At 38.4% G+C, this 17771-nt stretch overlaps 2 protein-coding genes across 5 annotated transcripts; both read right to left on the reverse strand.

Annotated features, from left to right (window-relative positions):
- Window positions 1–1870: 1870 nt before the first annotated feature.
- LOC132176097 (large ribosomal subunit protein eL15z) lies at window positions 1871–4557 on the reverse strand. Its single transcript, XM_059588223.2, has 4 exons — window positions 4449–4557; window positions 3487–3653; window positions 2370–2567; window positions 1871–2264 (listed from the first exon to the last, which is right to left on the reverse strand). Exons 1-4 carry the CDS (start codon window positions 4450–4452, stop codon window positions 2019–2021), a joined length of 615 nt encoding a protein of 204 aa, XP_059444206.1. The 5' UTR covers window positions 4453–4557; the 3' UTR covers window positions 1871–2018.
- Window positions 4558–9054: 4497 nt separating this feature from the next.
- LOC132173328 (DWNN domain, a CCHC-type zinc finger) lies at window positions 9055–17232 on the reverse strand. 4 transcript variants are annotated; one of them, XM_088514563.1, is made up of 15 exons: window positions 16359–17232; window positions 15699–15795; window positions 15365–15446; window positions 15086–15252; window positions 14910–14986; window positions 14742–14798; window positions 13382–13538; window positions 13147–13295; window positions 12766–12933; window positions 12372–12674; window positions 12030–12071; window positions 11652–11904; window positions 11315–11434; window positions 10874–10952; window positions 9055–9985 (listed from the first exon to the last, which is right to left on the reverse strand). In XM_088514563.1, the coding sequence occupies exons 1-15, from the start codon at window positions 16522–16524 to the stop codon at window positions 9335–9337; spliced, it is 2568 nt and encodes an 855-aa protein (XP_088370689.1). In that variant the 5' UTR covers window positions 16525–17232; the 3' UTR covers window positions 9055–9334. The 4 variants fall into 4 exon arrangements, with proteins under 4 accessions (XP_088370689.1, XP_059440781.2, XP_088370688.1 ...); XM_059584798.2 differs by having other exon boundaries at window positions 10874–10955; XM_088514562.1 differs by having other exon boundaries at window positions 14742–14807.
- Window positions 17233–17771: the final 539 nt, after the last annotated feature.

Here is a 17771-nt window from a genome sequence, read left to right on the forward strand (position 1 = left end):
GCTTGAAAGCAAGGTGTGAATATTGAACCTGTCCGTATTAACAAGAATTGTATTTCTTGTTTGGTTTTTTCTGAACCTTCTAGTAGTCTTTGGCTGTTCTCTGGTGTGTATGCTCCTTTGCCCCTTCTGTAAAGGGCCTTTAGAGACTTTATCTCACATTTTTTTGGAGTGAGATTTGGCTAGAATTTTGTGGAGATCTTCCCCTTGGCCCATCTCTTTTTCGGCTTACTTCTCCATGCCTATTTCGGATTGGGTTCTTGCTATTCTGTCCCCTATGGATTCTTTTGGTATTCCTAAATCTGATGTTAGTAAATTTCAATTGTTTGTTGTTCTCATGTTGGATCATATTTGGAGGTGCAGGAACCTCTTAATTCATGAAGGTGTGCAGCCCTCTCCCATTAAAGCTATCCATCAAATTTCTTGCAGCTTCAATTATCATCTTGTGGCTTGGAATGATCTTGCTCTTCCTGCCTTGTGGATGGTTGAAATGAAACTTCGATGTTGCAGTGAGGGCTATTTTGTTGTTGCATCAGCTGTGATTAGTAATGAAAGGGGTGATATTGTTGGTGCAGCCACTCAGAAGCTCCTGTGTACAAATGCCCTTCAAGGTGAAGCTCTTGCAGCCTTGCTGGCTTCTCGTTTAGCCTCTTCTCTAGGTTGCAGTTTACTTGCCTTGGAAGGAGATGCTCTTCTAGTGGTTTTAGCTATAAACAATCATTCCGTATTTTCTTCTCGGAACTTTGCTCATTGTATAGCTGATGTTAGTTTGGTTTTATCTTCCTTTCAAAGTTGGAATATTTTGAATGTGTCGTAGTGCCAATTTTCAGGCACATGCTTTAGGTAAATGAGCCGCTTCCTATCTTGTTTTTGGAAGCATTCCCACATGATCTCCTATTCTCTTTTCCATTCGAATCAGAAATGAAAAAGATCTTCCGCTGTATCCCTTTCCTTATACAATTAAAGAAAAAAAAAAACCAACGAAGTCACTTTAAAAGGCTCTACCAGAGAGCCTCATCACCAAATCCGTCAAATCGGTGTCCTAACATGACTTTTGCAGTAGTCCTCCATTAATCCTTGTCAGCAAGCGGTCCTGACAAGACCTGCTTAGAAGACAAATTCAAGTTTATGTATGGCGTCCAAGGATTACCCATTCAGAGTAAACAATGCATACACAAATTTTTTTTTCGACATTAGATGAAGGAATACATGGTAGCGTTGGAAAGATGGCTAAAAATTATATAAGTTTGTATTTGACAAATATTTTCCAATTTTGATATTTACTAGGTCAAGATGGGTTGTCAATAGATTTTTGAAAATCATAATGAGTTGAAGGAAGTGAAGACAGCGAAGCGCATCGGCAAAGGGTCAACAAGGGGTTAGGATGAGTTACAGGCAGAGAAGTGGTGAAAAACCCTAACCAACTTAACTTTAAAACCCATCTTTTCTTCTAATCTATTTAAGCCTCAAATCACACATTATAGCACGAGACAAAATCAGTTGTACGCCGGGGGCGGTTCCTTCAAAAGAGCAAGAGAAGCTTGAAAGATTACCGCCACCATCGTCACGTGAACCAACATTCCAAATGCCATATGCTGCTTCCACCAACGTTAAATAGAGTAGCAGACAGGAAGGGGACGAAAGTAACATTCCAAAGTGCAGAGTCACATAGCATAGATGCACCTTTTCTGAAGTAGCTGGAGGGAGTGGTCAACTAACAAACTAAACGCTCTGTGGCCTGCCAGAGCCTCACCCAAATGCACTATGCCCACAAGGCTACAACTGAATCAAACACACAAACTACGCCAAGAGGCCAAGAATCATGCAATGCAGTAGAAAAACATACCTGAGAATAACTTAGTAATGCACTACAAAACCACAACTCAAGATACCAACTTACTAAAATATTCAAATAGAACATGAACCAAGTATTTCAATCTCCAAAATTTCAAACTCTTATGTTTTTCCTCGAGATTAATATCCAGAAAATAACACAGAAACATGAAGCAATATTGCCGAAATCAACGATAACGACGAAGGGAGAGGGTATTGTTCCTCTTCCAGTTCGCCCTGCGAGAAGGACGTTGCTTGTGGTGAGCGTGACCCTTTCCACGCAATCCCCTGAATTTCTTCCCAGCAGATGTGAGACCACGGAGCTCTCTGTGCTTGTGGACCGGATTGCAGAGCCAGTTGATTCTTGGGTCATTTCGGATTGCATTGTGAGCAACATCAACGAGAATAACCTCGTAGTACTTGTATGTTGAATCCTGTATCAGACAATAGCAACATATCAGAACAATGAGATATCATCCCAAGCAACAACTGTAACAACTGAAAGAAAATGTGGACAATGAATAGAATAGGTAACAAACCTCATTAAGCCAGTAAGAATTTAGAACCCTGAGTCCTCCCAACTTCCGCCCAGCTCGTTCCTCTGCCACTGACCTCTTGCTGCGCTGAAACTTAAGTTGAGTAACTCCCTGGTTTGTGGGCTTCCCATAAACAATACCTTTGGGAACAGGCCTCTTGCGGCCACCACGCCTAACACGAACACGATAAACCACGTAACCCTGTAAACAATAAAATCATAACTAAGAAAGCTTTACCAATGGCATACTGCTTACTGCTTCTGTGGATGCCTAAAGAAAACAGAATAATGGAATGCAGTCATGGCTAGCAAATATCAACAAAGTAAAACAAGAAATACAGAAAAAAAAAAAAAAAAAAGACAGCACAAATCACTGACAACTTCCGAGTGTATTTGCCATTCCTTAATGTAGCTGTTCCTTAATTCAGAAAGTATATGCCTGATGTGCTAATTCTGAATTCACAACTTAACTTTCTTTGTCCAACAACAGCTTAAACACCAAAAAGACACCAGGCATGTATTGGATCAAGACAAAACCAAGAACCAGAATGAGAACTTGCTTGCTCGGATGATTGATTATAAATTGAATGTAGCTGGTCTCAGGGAGCATCTTATCATACTACATAAACACCATCCGAAGGAGAAATACATACACATCAGGACGCTGCTCAACCAGTATTAAACTGCTCTATATTGCAAATCTTATATACTGATAGATCACTTGTATATGAATGCATCCATACATAGGTGCATTATGAGCCCTATAGTCTAGGAACTGCTACACACGTGATTCTTGACAGAACTCAATGATTAGAGGAGTTGGTCAATCCAAGTGAGAAAAAAACTAAACCAAACAGAGTCACAAACTGCCCACAGCACAAATTACAGATACAATGCTGAAGAGGAAAGAGGAACACAAAAGTATATCAAATTGGACAATACTACAGCCATGACCTAACAAGTCAATAAAATGGAAACCATAGTATCTAAGGACATCCCAAAAAAAGCTACATACACAGATGACTAGTTAATCTCTATTATTTCAAGGAATCATACCTATAGAAAATATTTCAAGCATAATGTACAAAGAATCTCTATATATAACCTAACAACTACATTACCTGCTTGGCCTTGTACCCCAGGCGGCGAGCCTTGTCAGGGCGAGTAGGCCGGGTTACACGAACAATGGAAGGGTGCTGGCGGTACTCCCAACACCTCACCCTCTGCAGGAACCTCATCACATCGGATTGCTTCTTCCTCCATAGCTCGGAAACGTACTTGTAAGCCCCTATTGTCACAGAAACATGAAAATGATAAGAATAATAATAGTAACAGCAGCAGCAACAATAATCATAATTAATATACCCTATATTACTTATCAAAAAGAAGAAGAAAAATCGCCTTCTCTTTTGACCAAAACTGCTTTTATCAAGCCAAAAATTGATTTTCCTTTATAAGTAAATAACAGAATATAACCCCATTACGTCATTTTCAAGACCCTTTACACTGTTTCAAAGAGAATTATGTATCACAGCGATATAAGCAGAATACAGTCATTTTTATTAGTTTCAGACCAAAAATTAAATAAATCATAGATTAAATCTCGTACAATCCAACCAGACCAATCTGAGGTTTCCTATCTACTTGTATCAGAGGAAAATGTTTATCAAAGTTATGCATGGCACGATTATCAGATCCGCCAAATTTCCACTTTTTCCAAACTCCAGAAACTAAAGAGAGCCTCCTATAGGCCAAGCATCATACAACTACTATATATCTTAGTCAACATAACCTTTTTTTTTCTTATACATATACCAAAAAACCAGATAAACCTACGACCCATAACCTTATATTGTGCTAATTCACTTAGTTTTCTCAGAAACCAAAAGCGGAGTAAAAGAAAAATAAATTTCACAGAAAAGAGTACCAAAAACAGCTCTGAGAATAAATAAATTAAAGCACAGTTTCTGCAAAAAATGAAGTTTGAGAATAAATAAATTAAAGCACAGTCTCTGCAAAAAATGAAGTTTGTATCTCTAGCAATGGAACTGAATCGAGAGAGAGAGAAAGAGAGATAGAGTACCCATGGGATCAGAAATGAGCGGCGAGGCGCAGTCACCAAGTAGGCTTTCGCTTGAAGAGAGCTAGGGTTTGTGGTGAATGCTTCCGCTTTATAAAGGTGGGAATGGTCATGGGCTTCGAATCTGAGCCGTCCATTTTACTTTCACGCTGCCTTTACCCATCGCTTATAGACGGCGCCGTTTTTAGTCAATCTTTAAGGGTTCCTGGTATGGGCCTGCAAACGCTCAGTGTGTCCCCGAAGGAAGCAAGTTGGGCCAATTCAACCCAACCCCCTCGAAAATAGTTTATCATGGGTCTATCAGATCTTTTTTCTCCTTTTTTTTTTTTTTTTTGGTGTCTATCAGATTTGATCTGCCACGTCACAGACCAAGCTGAAAAACATGTTTACAACAGAACAATTCTGAGTTTACTTCTAAAGTAACCTAATGTCACCTTGAAAGGATCTAATTGTTTGTATGTAGTTTAGGAGTTTCATATTTTAGTTTAAAGAAGAAGAAAAAAAAAAAAAAAAAAGGTTGATTTGGTAAAATTTTGAAGAGTGTTCTGAGTTTTTGAATTTGATTTTGAAGTAATTTGGTGGGATCACACCTAAAATTGTGTTGTATGTGGAGCCCACAAACGAAAATTTGAGAATTTTTAAGAAAAACGGTTACCAACTTATAACTAGCATTCAATACCTGCATAACCGCCAATCGCGGTTATCCACTAACTAGCTTAGCAGTTGCGGTTAAGAGGAATACATGCAAGCATAATCGGTTGTATACTCCTAGAACTCATCATTGAAAATCGGCTAGTAAGGAGAGGATGCCCAAAAATTTATAAAAACATAGTTAAGACTGCACTTAAGCTATATGGGACACTTAAGATTGTAATAATTAAAACATGTAACTTGAAACCAAGGAGACCTTGAGATGTATCTTGCACCTTAATGTCAAAGTTGAATAGTATTTTTGTAGTGACCCAAATAATTAATTAGGCTTAGGACAACTTAATTAGGGTATTAATTGGACTTTGGGTAGGAACATTTGGAAGGGCATTTTGGGCATTTCAAAATTTTGGAGCTATAGTAGATGAATGCTCGCATGGGGGACCACACGAGCTCTCTCCTGGCAATCGTACACGAGCGCTCGTTGACCACTAATTTTTAGCCGTGCGTGCCACCTGCAACTCTGACCCCTTTAAGCTACAATACACGAGCGCATACTGTAGTACACGAGCGCTCGCACCTTTCTATAAATTTTTCATTTTGCCCTCAGCCTCTTTTTCCTATAAATACCCCACTCCCCATTCAAGTTTTTCAGCCTCAGAAGCCTTGGGGAGACTCTGTTGGTCTGTTTTGTGAGTGTTGTGAGGTTTTGTGTGTTTTTGGTAAAGAATGAGGTGCTACTTGGAGGACTTGCTTGTTGAGGTAATCTCTGCCATTTTCTTTGAGTTATTACGTTGTTTGCTTCGTACGTTATTGTAGAGAGTTTTAAGCTTTATACTTGTTTAGTCGTTCTTTTCCACTAGGCTTAATCTTGTCATTTGGAGACATTATTTTGATTAAGGGAGTGTTAGAAACCTTTTTGTAGCCTCAGGACTAGTTGGAGGAAGCTCGGGAAGCATTTGGAACAAATGAGGTTCTACCTGAACCTCACTAGCCGAACATTTGTCCCTTGGGTCGAGCGTTGGCCTAGAGGCGTTCAGGGGAAGGCCTTTTTGGCCGAGCATCCAATACCCTTGTTTTTGAGCTCTGGATTCGTTCTAATTGGACTTAGGACTAATAGAAGGTTTTTTCACAGATTTGGAGAGCTCGGGACTTTTGGAGGAATACTCAAAGAGCTTGTATAACTCAGGTGAGTTTTAACTCACATAATGCTCGTCATTTATTTTCCCGCATTGCACGACTATTTTTGTGTATCAAAATATGCATATTTACAATTCTCACGGTATATTCCTTGTTGCACATGAACTCTAGCTTTTTGTGAAAAATGTGATACCTAACAAAGTTATGACATTGAAACTTGTAAAAGCATGCATGTAAAATACAGATAAGATTAATTGCATCGTATGACATGGTACACCGGTACGTGCGGGATAACGGCCACAGGCTTACTATACATGTTAATTTTATGGTCAAATGTGTGTGTGATATATGAGACTTGGACATCATTAGTAGCGTGGGCCATCCGAGGTCGAACTCGGTCAGGCTGCTAGTATTATGGACGGTAGCGTACAATATCCAGGGTACCGATATTGTATTATAGGTCCCTAGGAACAACGTCAACCCTACTAAGAAGGGATAATATCTCGGGTAAACCATATTGCTGAACTATCATTGTTACTCATGATTATAAGCATGTATTATATTTATATCGCATTCTTGGATAACTGTCATGACTAAACTATTGCATTCTTTACCAAACGGAGTTCATCATTGGCATGGGTATTATGTGCATTAACTTTCACTAAGTCCTTAGACTTACCCCCTCTATTTTTATGTCTTCCCTCTCTATTATATACAATTGCACAACCTAGCTAATCTAGAGGAGGATGCCTACGGACCGGACCTGGGTGATGGCGCAGGATTTGATTATGGTTGTGTTTGAAGACCTGGACCCGGTATGGCTGAAATCGATATGGGATAATGGAGGTACCACACGGCACGGGCAGACATGATGAAAATTGTCATATCTCTAGCAATACTCAAACTTAGGATTTGATCTTTTATCTTATTACAAGACATTTATATTATGGATCTGTAATATGTTTATCCTGATGATGGTCTGTTGACTGATACATTTGGTAACTTATTTATATTATGAGGTGTTATGATTATTCTGGAGTATAAACTTGTGGTTGTTTAGTTATTGCTTTCCTTTTTCCTAAGAGTAACAAGTCTTCCGCTGAATTCTCTCGCCTATGAGAAGTTAAGATCCCTGAGTCTTGTCCCCTGAAGAATAGGCTGGGAGACGAATCATGGATTCAATTACCAGTTAATTGATTTTTTATTGGGGTTGTTACAATTTTTCACTATAATTCCTTGGATTGACTTCCATTACATCATTATTCCATGATGGGAGTACAATGGTAGGGAATGTATGTGGGTTTGAAAAGGATATTATTTGATAGTCAATATATTAGTTTTAATGGTATATATATTGTTACATGGTGTATGGTGTATAATGTTGTCACGGCATTTAAATTTTTTTAAAATAACATGGCATTGCATACATTATTAGATACAATAAAATAAAAATATTGATCGTGAAATAATTATTCTTAATTTTACTTCTTTTTTTTTTAACGAAAATTTGTAACTTTTATTAATGAAATATCAAGAGCATAAAACTCTTACAACAAAGAGCATACAGCTCTAACACAGAGCATAAAGCTCTGAAAAATCATAGTTAAATGCTATGAGATTACAAAGTCATAAATCTAATCATAAAAATCTTACAATCAAATACATATCTATGAGTTTAAGCTTCCACTAACCCATGTACAATTATAGTTAAGGAATGTCCGAGCAGATTGGATCTAGGACACTGGTAGCCCAAATACAAAACAACAAAAAAACTAAAAATCCGGCCGTGAAGGATAAACCCCACACTGATCTACTCCTCCTCGGCCCGAAGGTTAGGAGACAATTCCATCCTTGACCCGAAGGTCAGGATAAAAAGAATAAAAATAAAAAAAAACAAAAAATCCCCACAAACAGCAGCGGAGGAGCTCAGCATTATAGACATCTCCAGGAAGACACGCTTTGGCTAATGAAGACGATTAGATCTAAGGTTGAAAAAAACTAGATAGATCTAGATCTAGATCTACAAATTAAATCTAAAGCAAATTCGCCAGAAACGGAGACCGGAAGAGACCACATAGAAGACACTGAGCACTGCTACTAGGGAAGGACCTCTGTGCTTTCTTCTTTGGTGTTGCATGGAGGAAGAGATGAAGAGAGTTTTAGATAGAAGGCATAGCCTCTCTCTCTATTCTTAATTTTACTTGAAATTGAGAGAATCACGTCATTTAAAACATGTGTATACACTATTAAATGCAAGATGACTGATAAAGACGATCAAATCTAAGGTTGAAAAAACTATATCTAGATTTAGATCTACAAATTAGATCTAAAGCGGAGACTGGAGGAGACCACATAGAAGACACCGAGCACTGCTACCAGGAAAAGACCTCTGTATTGCATGGAGGAAGAGATGAAGAGAGTTCTAGAGAGAATGCCGAGCCTCTCTCTATTCTTAATTTTAGTTGAAATTGAGAGAATCAACATGATAGAGGGTGGTTGCATCATCATAATGTGCGTGTGGAAGTCTCATGTTGGGAGATAAAGCGGTTATGAAAATTTTAGTACCTAAAAAGCTATGCCACACAAGAAACTAACATGTTAGGTAAAAAATTTCAAAAGTAATTCTTTTGACTATAAAAGTTCTATTTTTCAACATAATGCTAAACATGTTCCAAGTGTGTTTCAACTAAACAAAATTTACGTGATTAAGAAATATTCCATGAAAATTAAAATATTAACTTGGAGACAAAGGATATTATTCTATGAGAGAGCGCGTGTTTTTGTATACATTTGTGCGCCAGCGACAACCATTTACAGGAGAAGAAAGAAGGAGAGAGTGATTGCCATTTATTATAAGAAAAGTGGAATTTATATTATTGTAAATCAAGCTTGATAGCTTAAATACAAAGCTTGTGATACAGAGAAATTTCAATAACGCAAAGTTATCATCTCTTCCCCTAAACTCCTCTCCCAGGTTTGGTCTCAAGGGCGAGAGAAGCTCAAGCTGGTTTGGTCTCAATAGCCAGAGAAGCTCAAGCACCAGAGATAAATTCATGGCTCCCTAATCATATATCCGTTTCAACTTTTATCCAACTCTTTAACTACCTATGTTTGCTCCGCTCTCGCTCTCGCTCCCGTTCCCTGGAACCTCTTGAATGATGCCTCGCGTCCTCTTCCCACTCTGCCTGCAGCGGCGGAGGCGGTGACGGCTCGTACCTCGATGGCTTCCTCTTGAAATGTCTATCATCATCGCTTGACTCATAATCCACACCACTACTGCTCTTCCTCCCTGCAGTGCCGCTAGTCACTGAAGCTGCCTTTGTCGATGCCGATTTGTAGTCATCATAAGACCCACCATTTGCCGACGCCTTCTGATGATGCGTAGCAAGGGGTGCCTCTGATGAGGACGAGACCTTTCTCTTCTTGCTGACTTCTTCGGCTGGGAAGCTTATGCGCGAGAAGACGCTGAGCTTATGTTTGCGTTCTGCAGCGGCAGCTGTTGCGGCAGCTTTGGAGGATGTTTCCAGAGCAGGTCGGGCAGAAGACTCCGAATGGTGGTGGTGGTGGTGGCGGTCACGCTCTTGGTCGTGGTCGCGGTCACGGTAGTTGCGATCATAGTCACGATCATGATGGTGCTCGGATTTTCTCTTGGCTGGGCGCGGTGGCGGTTCAATCTCGCGTGTTGACCGGTCTGGAGATCTCTCGGGTCGGTGACGGTGGTGGTCAGCACTTGATGGAGGGGGAATAGGTTTCTGCACCAACACAATAGAGGGCATGTCATTGACCAAAATACAACCATTGCGTTACATCCTTTTCGTTTTTTTTTTCACTCGTGTTCTATCGGCAAGTGGTAAATATCAGCAAAATGGGCAACAATTAAATAATAATATATAGGAACAGATAGCAGCTTTTTAACATATATTAAAAAAGAGCCCCGTTGTTGGGATTTTTATTTTATTTTTTCTTTAGGATAGAACTCGGTATAATTAATTATAGAGTATCTAACAGAATATCATTTTGATATTGCAGTGCTTTTTTACGATCATGGACAGCGACATGAATTATTGCAGTGGCCTTGAAGTCAAATTTCTAAAAGCATGCATATTATAATTCGATGAAAACTAAATTTTCTAAAGACAAACAGGATTGTTTTATGAAAAAGAATTCATTCGGATTCACTTGCGAACTTTCTCTTTTCTTTTTTCCTTTAGTGTTTTTTTTTTGGGGTCCTCTTTTCAAAATTTACCACCAATCAAATGCTTGGACTTACATGTTCTACCATTTCTTTTTCTATGCACTTTTAGAGCCATTTATTGCCACAGGGCCATAGAAAAAGTAAAAATTGACATATGCTATTGCACTCTCTTCCGATGATATCTCCATAATTAGATGGAGCATCATTAGAAAATATATCTATATAAAAGAATCCAAAATAACATTTATTTGACCCTAACTGCACCAACAAAACAAAAGCCTCTCTTCCTTTTTTTCTTCATTGGAAAAAGAAAAGCGCAATAAATGGCGAAATCGGTGTTTTCTTGCCAAGTAGTTGCTAGTGAGTAGTGACTGTGAAAAGTACCTGCTGCAGTGCAAAAATAATGAAGACAAAGGGAAATTAGGATATAACAGAAAAGACGTACAGATTTCAATTTCATTGGAGGGACATCGCCGCCACTGCTGCTCACTTCCCTACCAAACTCTCGATCTTTGGAAAAGTCCCTGCTGCTCAAGGCAAAGAAATAAACTAAACTAGTTAACCACATACAGAACTTCAGTTTTGTGGTTTAAAAATTAAAAAAAGAAAGCAGTACATGCAACAAAAGAATAAGCAGCATGAATCACATTGTATTGCATTTGCATAGTAGTATACTTAACTACTTAAGAGGCTGTAAACTGCTATTTAGCAGCAACAATGATCCAACAAAATGAGAACGAGAATTATCACTAGAAATAATTCACACCCTTAAATATCACAACACAACAAAACAGACATAAAATCAAATAAGACTGGAAACCAAATCACTTTCTAAAAGATACAGATGCAACACAAATAAAAAAATTCCATAAATCTTTCCGCTTACCTTTCATTCCGTCTCTCATTTTCACGCTTCCTCCTCAAATCAGCTTTTCGTGCCTCGAATTCCTCTCTGCTCATGATTGGAGGTGGAGCATTCATACCCATAGTGAACTCTGAAAGATCCCTATATATGTCGAAGGTCACAAATCAAATTAAGCATGTTCATTCATAGATATGATCAGAATAGCATTTTTGCATACCAAAAATGCATGCTTATTAGGATTCAGTAAAACAAAACTGCCCAAACAGACAGGCATTGCACAACAAACGTCAAACTTATATGCTATAACACCAACCAGCGAGAGAAAGAGCATTTACAAAAGGACATTACTAATGCATACCTTTGAGGTGGAACAGGAGGGAACATATAGCTTTGCGCACCAAATGGGTCCTGCGGTACAATACCACCCCCAAAAGGCATGTCAAAGGGGCCTAGCCCATAACCCGTATAAGGCATGGCGCCAGGATATGGTGCCATATACGCATCCATACCAGGTTGCATTCCATTCCAGTATGGATTATTAAAAGCAGCAGGATTATAAGGCATCATATAACTCTCAGCCGCAAGATCTTGAGGGGTTTTCCACTGCAAATCTACAAAAACATAAATTATCCAAAAAACATAAGGGACGCAACAGCAACATATAACTCTCAGCCATTCAGAGAAACCAAATTCTTAGATAATTTTCATCTCATGTCAGGCAAAAGCATGGACATACCATTTGCTGGCACACGGATTTTCTTCTTTTTCTTTCTCTTTCCTGAAAAATAAAAACAATGTGAGAGAGATCATCTAGAAACCTCATTATGACAACAAATAAATAAAATATACAACATGTTAATAATTGTAGGATTCTGCTTTAAATTATCGCTTATATGGTTTCAGTTTCTTATGAGTTATGAAAGCAATACATGCAGCTCCTAATGCAACATCAAATATAACAACAAAGCAAGATATGGAACTACATGAGCTGAATTTCCAAGAAGTGCTCAACTAAATAGGTGTTAGGATGGGGGAGGAAAAGACGAAGATTACAAAATTCCATAAAATAGCACATTACCAGCTTCACCGGTAGCCAGCCTCTGCTGCACTTCTTCCTCAGCCAATGGAGCACTTCCTTGTGATGCTGCTGGTTCCCTGACGCTCGCTGACTCATGCGTAGCTTCAGACATATCAGCTGCTTTTGCAGTCCTGGCTCTATCTGCAGTCTGCTGTGGGGCGACACCAGCCTTTACCTCAACTGCAGTCTCATGTATCTTTAAAGTTTGTTCATTAACAGGTGATGGCTTTTGTTCACCCTTTGATGCAGCAGATAAAGTCGGGGATGGAATTTTGGGCTGCGGACAACGAGCAGACTCCATATCTGAATTTTAGAAGTTAAGATGGCATTAATAAAATATATTATATCACATAGTTATGATTGATATAAAAGTCATTTTACCCAAAACACAAACCTTGGACTTGAAAAGTACTTCCAGCATTTTCAGCACTGCTGTTACCACCCCCCTCCAATATACGGTTGATTGTATCCCTGAGTGTCTTGTTTGGGAGTAGATCATCTGCAAGAATATTTTTTGCTCCACATACGCACATTGACTTTGAGATAAAGTGGTCCCTGATACCTGAGTAAGATTTTGTGAACATTACGAGCTTGAGAACAAAACATTTGATATAGCAAGGAAAATGAGCAGTAAAGTGGTCCAAACAGTGCTAAGTTTACTGTCGGATGAAGTCAAGCTGATGAAATTGTAATATCAAAGTTAATATTCTAGATAACATCCCAAATTTGGTAAAAGAGTAACCACATTTTAAACCTTAAACACATCACAACTTACATTTATCGCAAAAGCTCTCAAAACAACACTTGCTCGTCAGCACAGCATCTTTCATTACTTCCTTGCACAAAGGGCAGTGGAGCTCAGGAGGTAGCTCACCAACGGAACGTGTGGATGGTAACCCTTCAATTTCTTTCTCAAAAGCAGCCCTGTTTTCAATTTAAAAGTTATAGCCAATTTTCACAACTAAGTATGGATGTTCACTATGAAAAACTGTTAAATCATATCAACTTACTCATTTGGTCTCAAGACAGCAACTGTACCATTTGGCAATGCATATGAGCCATCTGAGGTAGCAATCAGCATGGACTTAGGTATACCAGTTGGTGGCTTCACCCTTTTGATGTCAAAATTGGGATCACCATTCGTAGGGCAGTGCTGAATAAAGTGCCCTGAACACAGAAACTTATACATGGTCAGACTTTTTGTTGATACAAATATAAACCTCTAAGCAAGCAATTTCTTTTTTGGTTTAAGTAACACAAGAAGAGGCTAGGCATGTATAGGATCAAGACCAAAGCAAGATTCAAAAAGAAATGCAAAATCAGTCATTATGGTTTTACTAAGTTGCAAATAGCTCCCTAGAGTTTAAAAAGTGACTGAAAACTCCCTGAGGTAAGAATAAACACAAATGCGTCCTCTCTTTTTCCGTTACCAAATTAGACGGAATAGACGGAATCCGTTAATGTGTTATGTCAACACCAATAATATTTTTTTTATAAGTAATCGAAATATCATTAAAAGCGTAAGGCACCCTAGGTATACAGGAGCCAACACCAATAAATAATATTGCAACACGTCCTTTAGAATAGAAAATAAAACAAATATAAATATATAAAATATAAAAACCAAAAAAAAAAAAAAAAATTAACCCCCGACCAACCCCAAGGTGGTGGTTCACCCACCCTAGCCGGCCAGAGGGTTTCCATGGAGGAGACCCACGGTGGATCTGTGGATAATCTTGGCAACATTGATTGTTGAAATGCTATAAATTAAATTTTCTATGCAATGCTGATAATTGGAAGGAAATTCAAGATTGTTTGGTGGTGTTTCTCTCTCTACAAGACACTGTCAAATTATAAACTGATGCTCAAATTCTATTGCACAAGAATATTTTGTGCCATGGAGACCCACGGTAGGTCTCACGGTCTCCTTCATGTTGACCCACGATTGAGTCTTCTCCATGGGGACCCTCTAGCCGGCCTGGGACCCCCTTAAATTTTCTTCTCTTTTCTTTTTGTGTTTTTCTTTTTCTTTTTTATATTTTTTTATTCTAAAGGACAATTGTTGCAATATTCTTGGTATTGACATGACACATTACGGATTCCATCCAATTTACTAACGGAAGTTTGCAGTCACTTTTTAAACCACGGAGCTATTTGCAACTCAATGAAACTACAAAGACTGATTTTACATTTTTTTTCCTAAATTTAATGCACATAAACCAAGAGCATCTTATCGTAGCACATAAATACCCTCCCCTATGAAGAAATGCAAATGCACCGACACATTGCTCAACCAGCAATAAGCAAGCAATTCCTCATGTAAGATAAAAGATGGAAAAAATAAATAAAAGCATTTAAAGACAAGCATACCAGACACCTTGCACCTGTGGCATACATAGCCCTGAGGAGGTGTTTTCCGCTCAAACCCTGCTCGACCTCAAAAAGAGAATAATAAGATTCAGCTTATTGGTTAAATATGATTGAGTAGTGGTCAATGTAACATATATGTATATAACTAAATGAGGTATAAAAACTCACCAAAACCACGTCCACCCATTCTACCACCCATACCCCTTCCAAAACCTCTGCCAGGGCCAAAGCCTTCAGGACCTTGACTGCAATTCAAGATTGTGAATGGTATGATTTTCACATTAGTGACCTAAAACCAACCATTAACATCAGATAATGCAACAAAAATGCAGAAGGCATCTTACCGTTGCCAGTCCAAGGCTGGAGTATCAATTAGAGCTTTAATCTTGCTATCCTCATCAGCTGCATTAGTAGGGGGAGCTTCCAGAATTGGATTGCTTGACTGAACAGGTAGAACTTCAGGAATTGCATACAAATCATTCCCAAATTCATCCCACTCTGAGTCATCAGGCTGTAAAGTCAAATTAAATACATTATTACTTGAAGAATGCACTGCATCTGAGACAATTCGAAGTTCAATAATAGGACTAAATCCAAGGGAAAATTAAAAAATTTGAGCTTACATATTTCATGGTAGAAGCATCAGTAACTGGTAAGCTACTTTTTTCCGGTTCAGGATCATCCACCTTATTCTCTACCTTTAGCCTGCAAAACAATACATAGCCCACCTCAACCAAACTTTCAGAATTTGCTTCACAACAAAAGGACATGCAAGAGGAATAAATCTATTTATGCACACATCAGCAAGGTGATATGGCTTTGCAAAGACAAAAATGACAAGGACTGTCCATATCACCATGTATAGATGCTAGTTCAATTTTTCTAATTGTCATTTCAATAAATCACTAAACTGAAACAACTAAGGAGTCAAGAAATTAAAAAGTTTTGAGATAGTACTCTTGTCCAATAATAATGGGCAACCGTGGCCGTCCAGGAACTCGACGAATTAAAACTGAGGTATTTTTAGGAATCAACATTGCTTCATCAAGATACTCTGAAATTCCAAACAGAGAAACAGATCGCCTATAAAATTCTGTTAAAGACATCAATCCATGAAACAAAACACACAAGCCATCACAAATACAATTGCCCAACATGAGAGGATCATACTCTCTAAAAGTATGCCAAACCATTCCACATAACCCCAATATCGATCTCACAACCCATCACCACTCAAATTGCACCCATAAACATTAGGTTTTGAACCAATTTTCTTCCAATTCAAATCCAATCGTAAGTTCAACAATACAAAGTTATTTCTTCCATGAATGCCAGGGCACATGGTCGCACATGTCAATTCGATTCGTTCCAGTGCAACCCTAACCCTTAACATTTTTCTCTTGGAAATAATTTTGAAAGGAAATTTTGATAAGCCACCTATGAATAATATATTATTCAGGGATGACTATCAAAATAGAAGATAAAAGAACCCAAATTAGAAGAATGACTCCAAATTAAAACAATGACTCCAAATTAAAACTAATTGAAAGCAAACACTCTCTCTCACCGCCCCAAGCCCAAATGACTTAGAGAAATATATCTAAAATCAGAACCAACCTTCATTAGTCTGGGCGTTGGTGACCACAAGGTCGAAATCAGTACCCCTGCCCAAGTGCTTTGATTCAAAAATTTTTTCTTTCAAAGTACCAACTGAGATGAAAGGACCATCCATGGGAATTGAATCATAATCTCTTGCACTCTTAAATTTATAATACACCGCCATTAACAAGAACAAATAATAAGCTCTAAAGAAAAGCTTTGAAAATAAAAGAGCTATATTAAACTCCGAAAAAAATCAAACAGTACAAAATTGAATCTCTTTCTTTTTTTTTTTTCTTTTTTTTTTTTTTCAAGAACTCATATAAGATGAACTAATCGAACCACGCTCTTTGATTCTTCTTCGCGCGCTGCTGATCTCCAAAATATCTCTCAATGGAAATCCGGGCTCTGGGCAATCAAAATCGCCAAACAATTTTTCTTCAGGCAATTCAAAAGCATCCGAGGAAAGCGTAGCAAATATTCCTGTCCTCCGATTGCCCCAGTTTCAGCGAAAATTCGCAGATCTTGGCGAAAATCGAAGAAACCCTATCTTCCAGGTGCAGCAAAACCGGTTCTTCAGGTTGAAGACGAATCACAAAACCGCACAAAAGCCTAATCTTGAACAATCGGGTTCGACGAAGGAGGCACCAGAAGGAAACTAGAATGGATCTGCGCGGATATATCTCCGATTGGCCGCCAAAAAAACCCTAATCTTCAAAATCAATAACTCGTAGAGCTTCTGGTGCACCAAAAGAAAGAAATTGAAACATCTAATAGAAGATCACCGTGAGAACACTAGCCCCGAGCTGGTACAAATGCTGAAGATGGAAGAAGATCACCATAGGGCTAGGGTTTCCGATACTTGAAAAAGGGACAGGGCGGAGAGAAGGCTTCGATGGATTTTCCGAGGTTAAACAGCAACGGAGGTGTGTATTTATACCAGTCCCAGTCACAGCGGTTCCTTGCGTTGCCCGCTTGGCGCTGTGTCCACTCGCTTTCGCTAGCGCGTTTCACACACTTCACACGTTGTTTCGGATAATGTTTTTTTTTTTTTTTTTTTTAATAAAAATAAATAAATAAAATAAAAAACTTTCTTTTTGTGACATCTTAGGCCTGGCCATTGGCTCAAAAAAAAAAAAAAAAAAAAAAGTAAGGATAAAGGGCGAAAAATAACAAATGAGGATTATTGCCACGCTCTTAATTCTTTTTTTATTTTTTGGTTTTTGACATGTTAAAGGGGAGAGAAAAGAGATGAGGGTTCGAATTAATAATCTCCACTTCATGATGCGTGAATTTTTAGTCGATTGAGTCACCACTTTTCATTCTAATAAAAAACTAAAAAATGAAATGAAATAAAAAAAGAAAAAAAAAATTGAGAATGCTTCAAACATAAGTGAGAAGCAACCCATCTTACAACTCGTATGCACAAAA

Source organism: Corylus avellana, chromosome 3 (assembly GCF_965113065.1).
Source record: "Corylus avellana chromosome 3, dhCorAvel1.hap1.2, whole genome shotgun sequence".
NCBI lineage: Eukaryota > Viridiplantae > Streptophyta > Magnoliopsida > Fagales > Betulaceae > Corylus > Corylus avellana.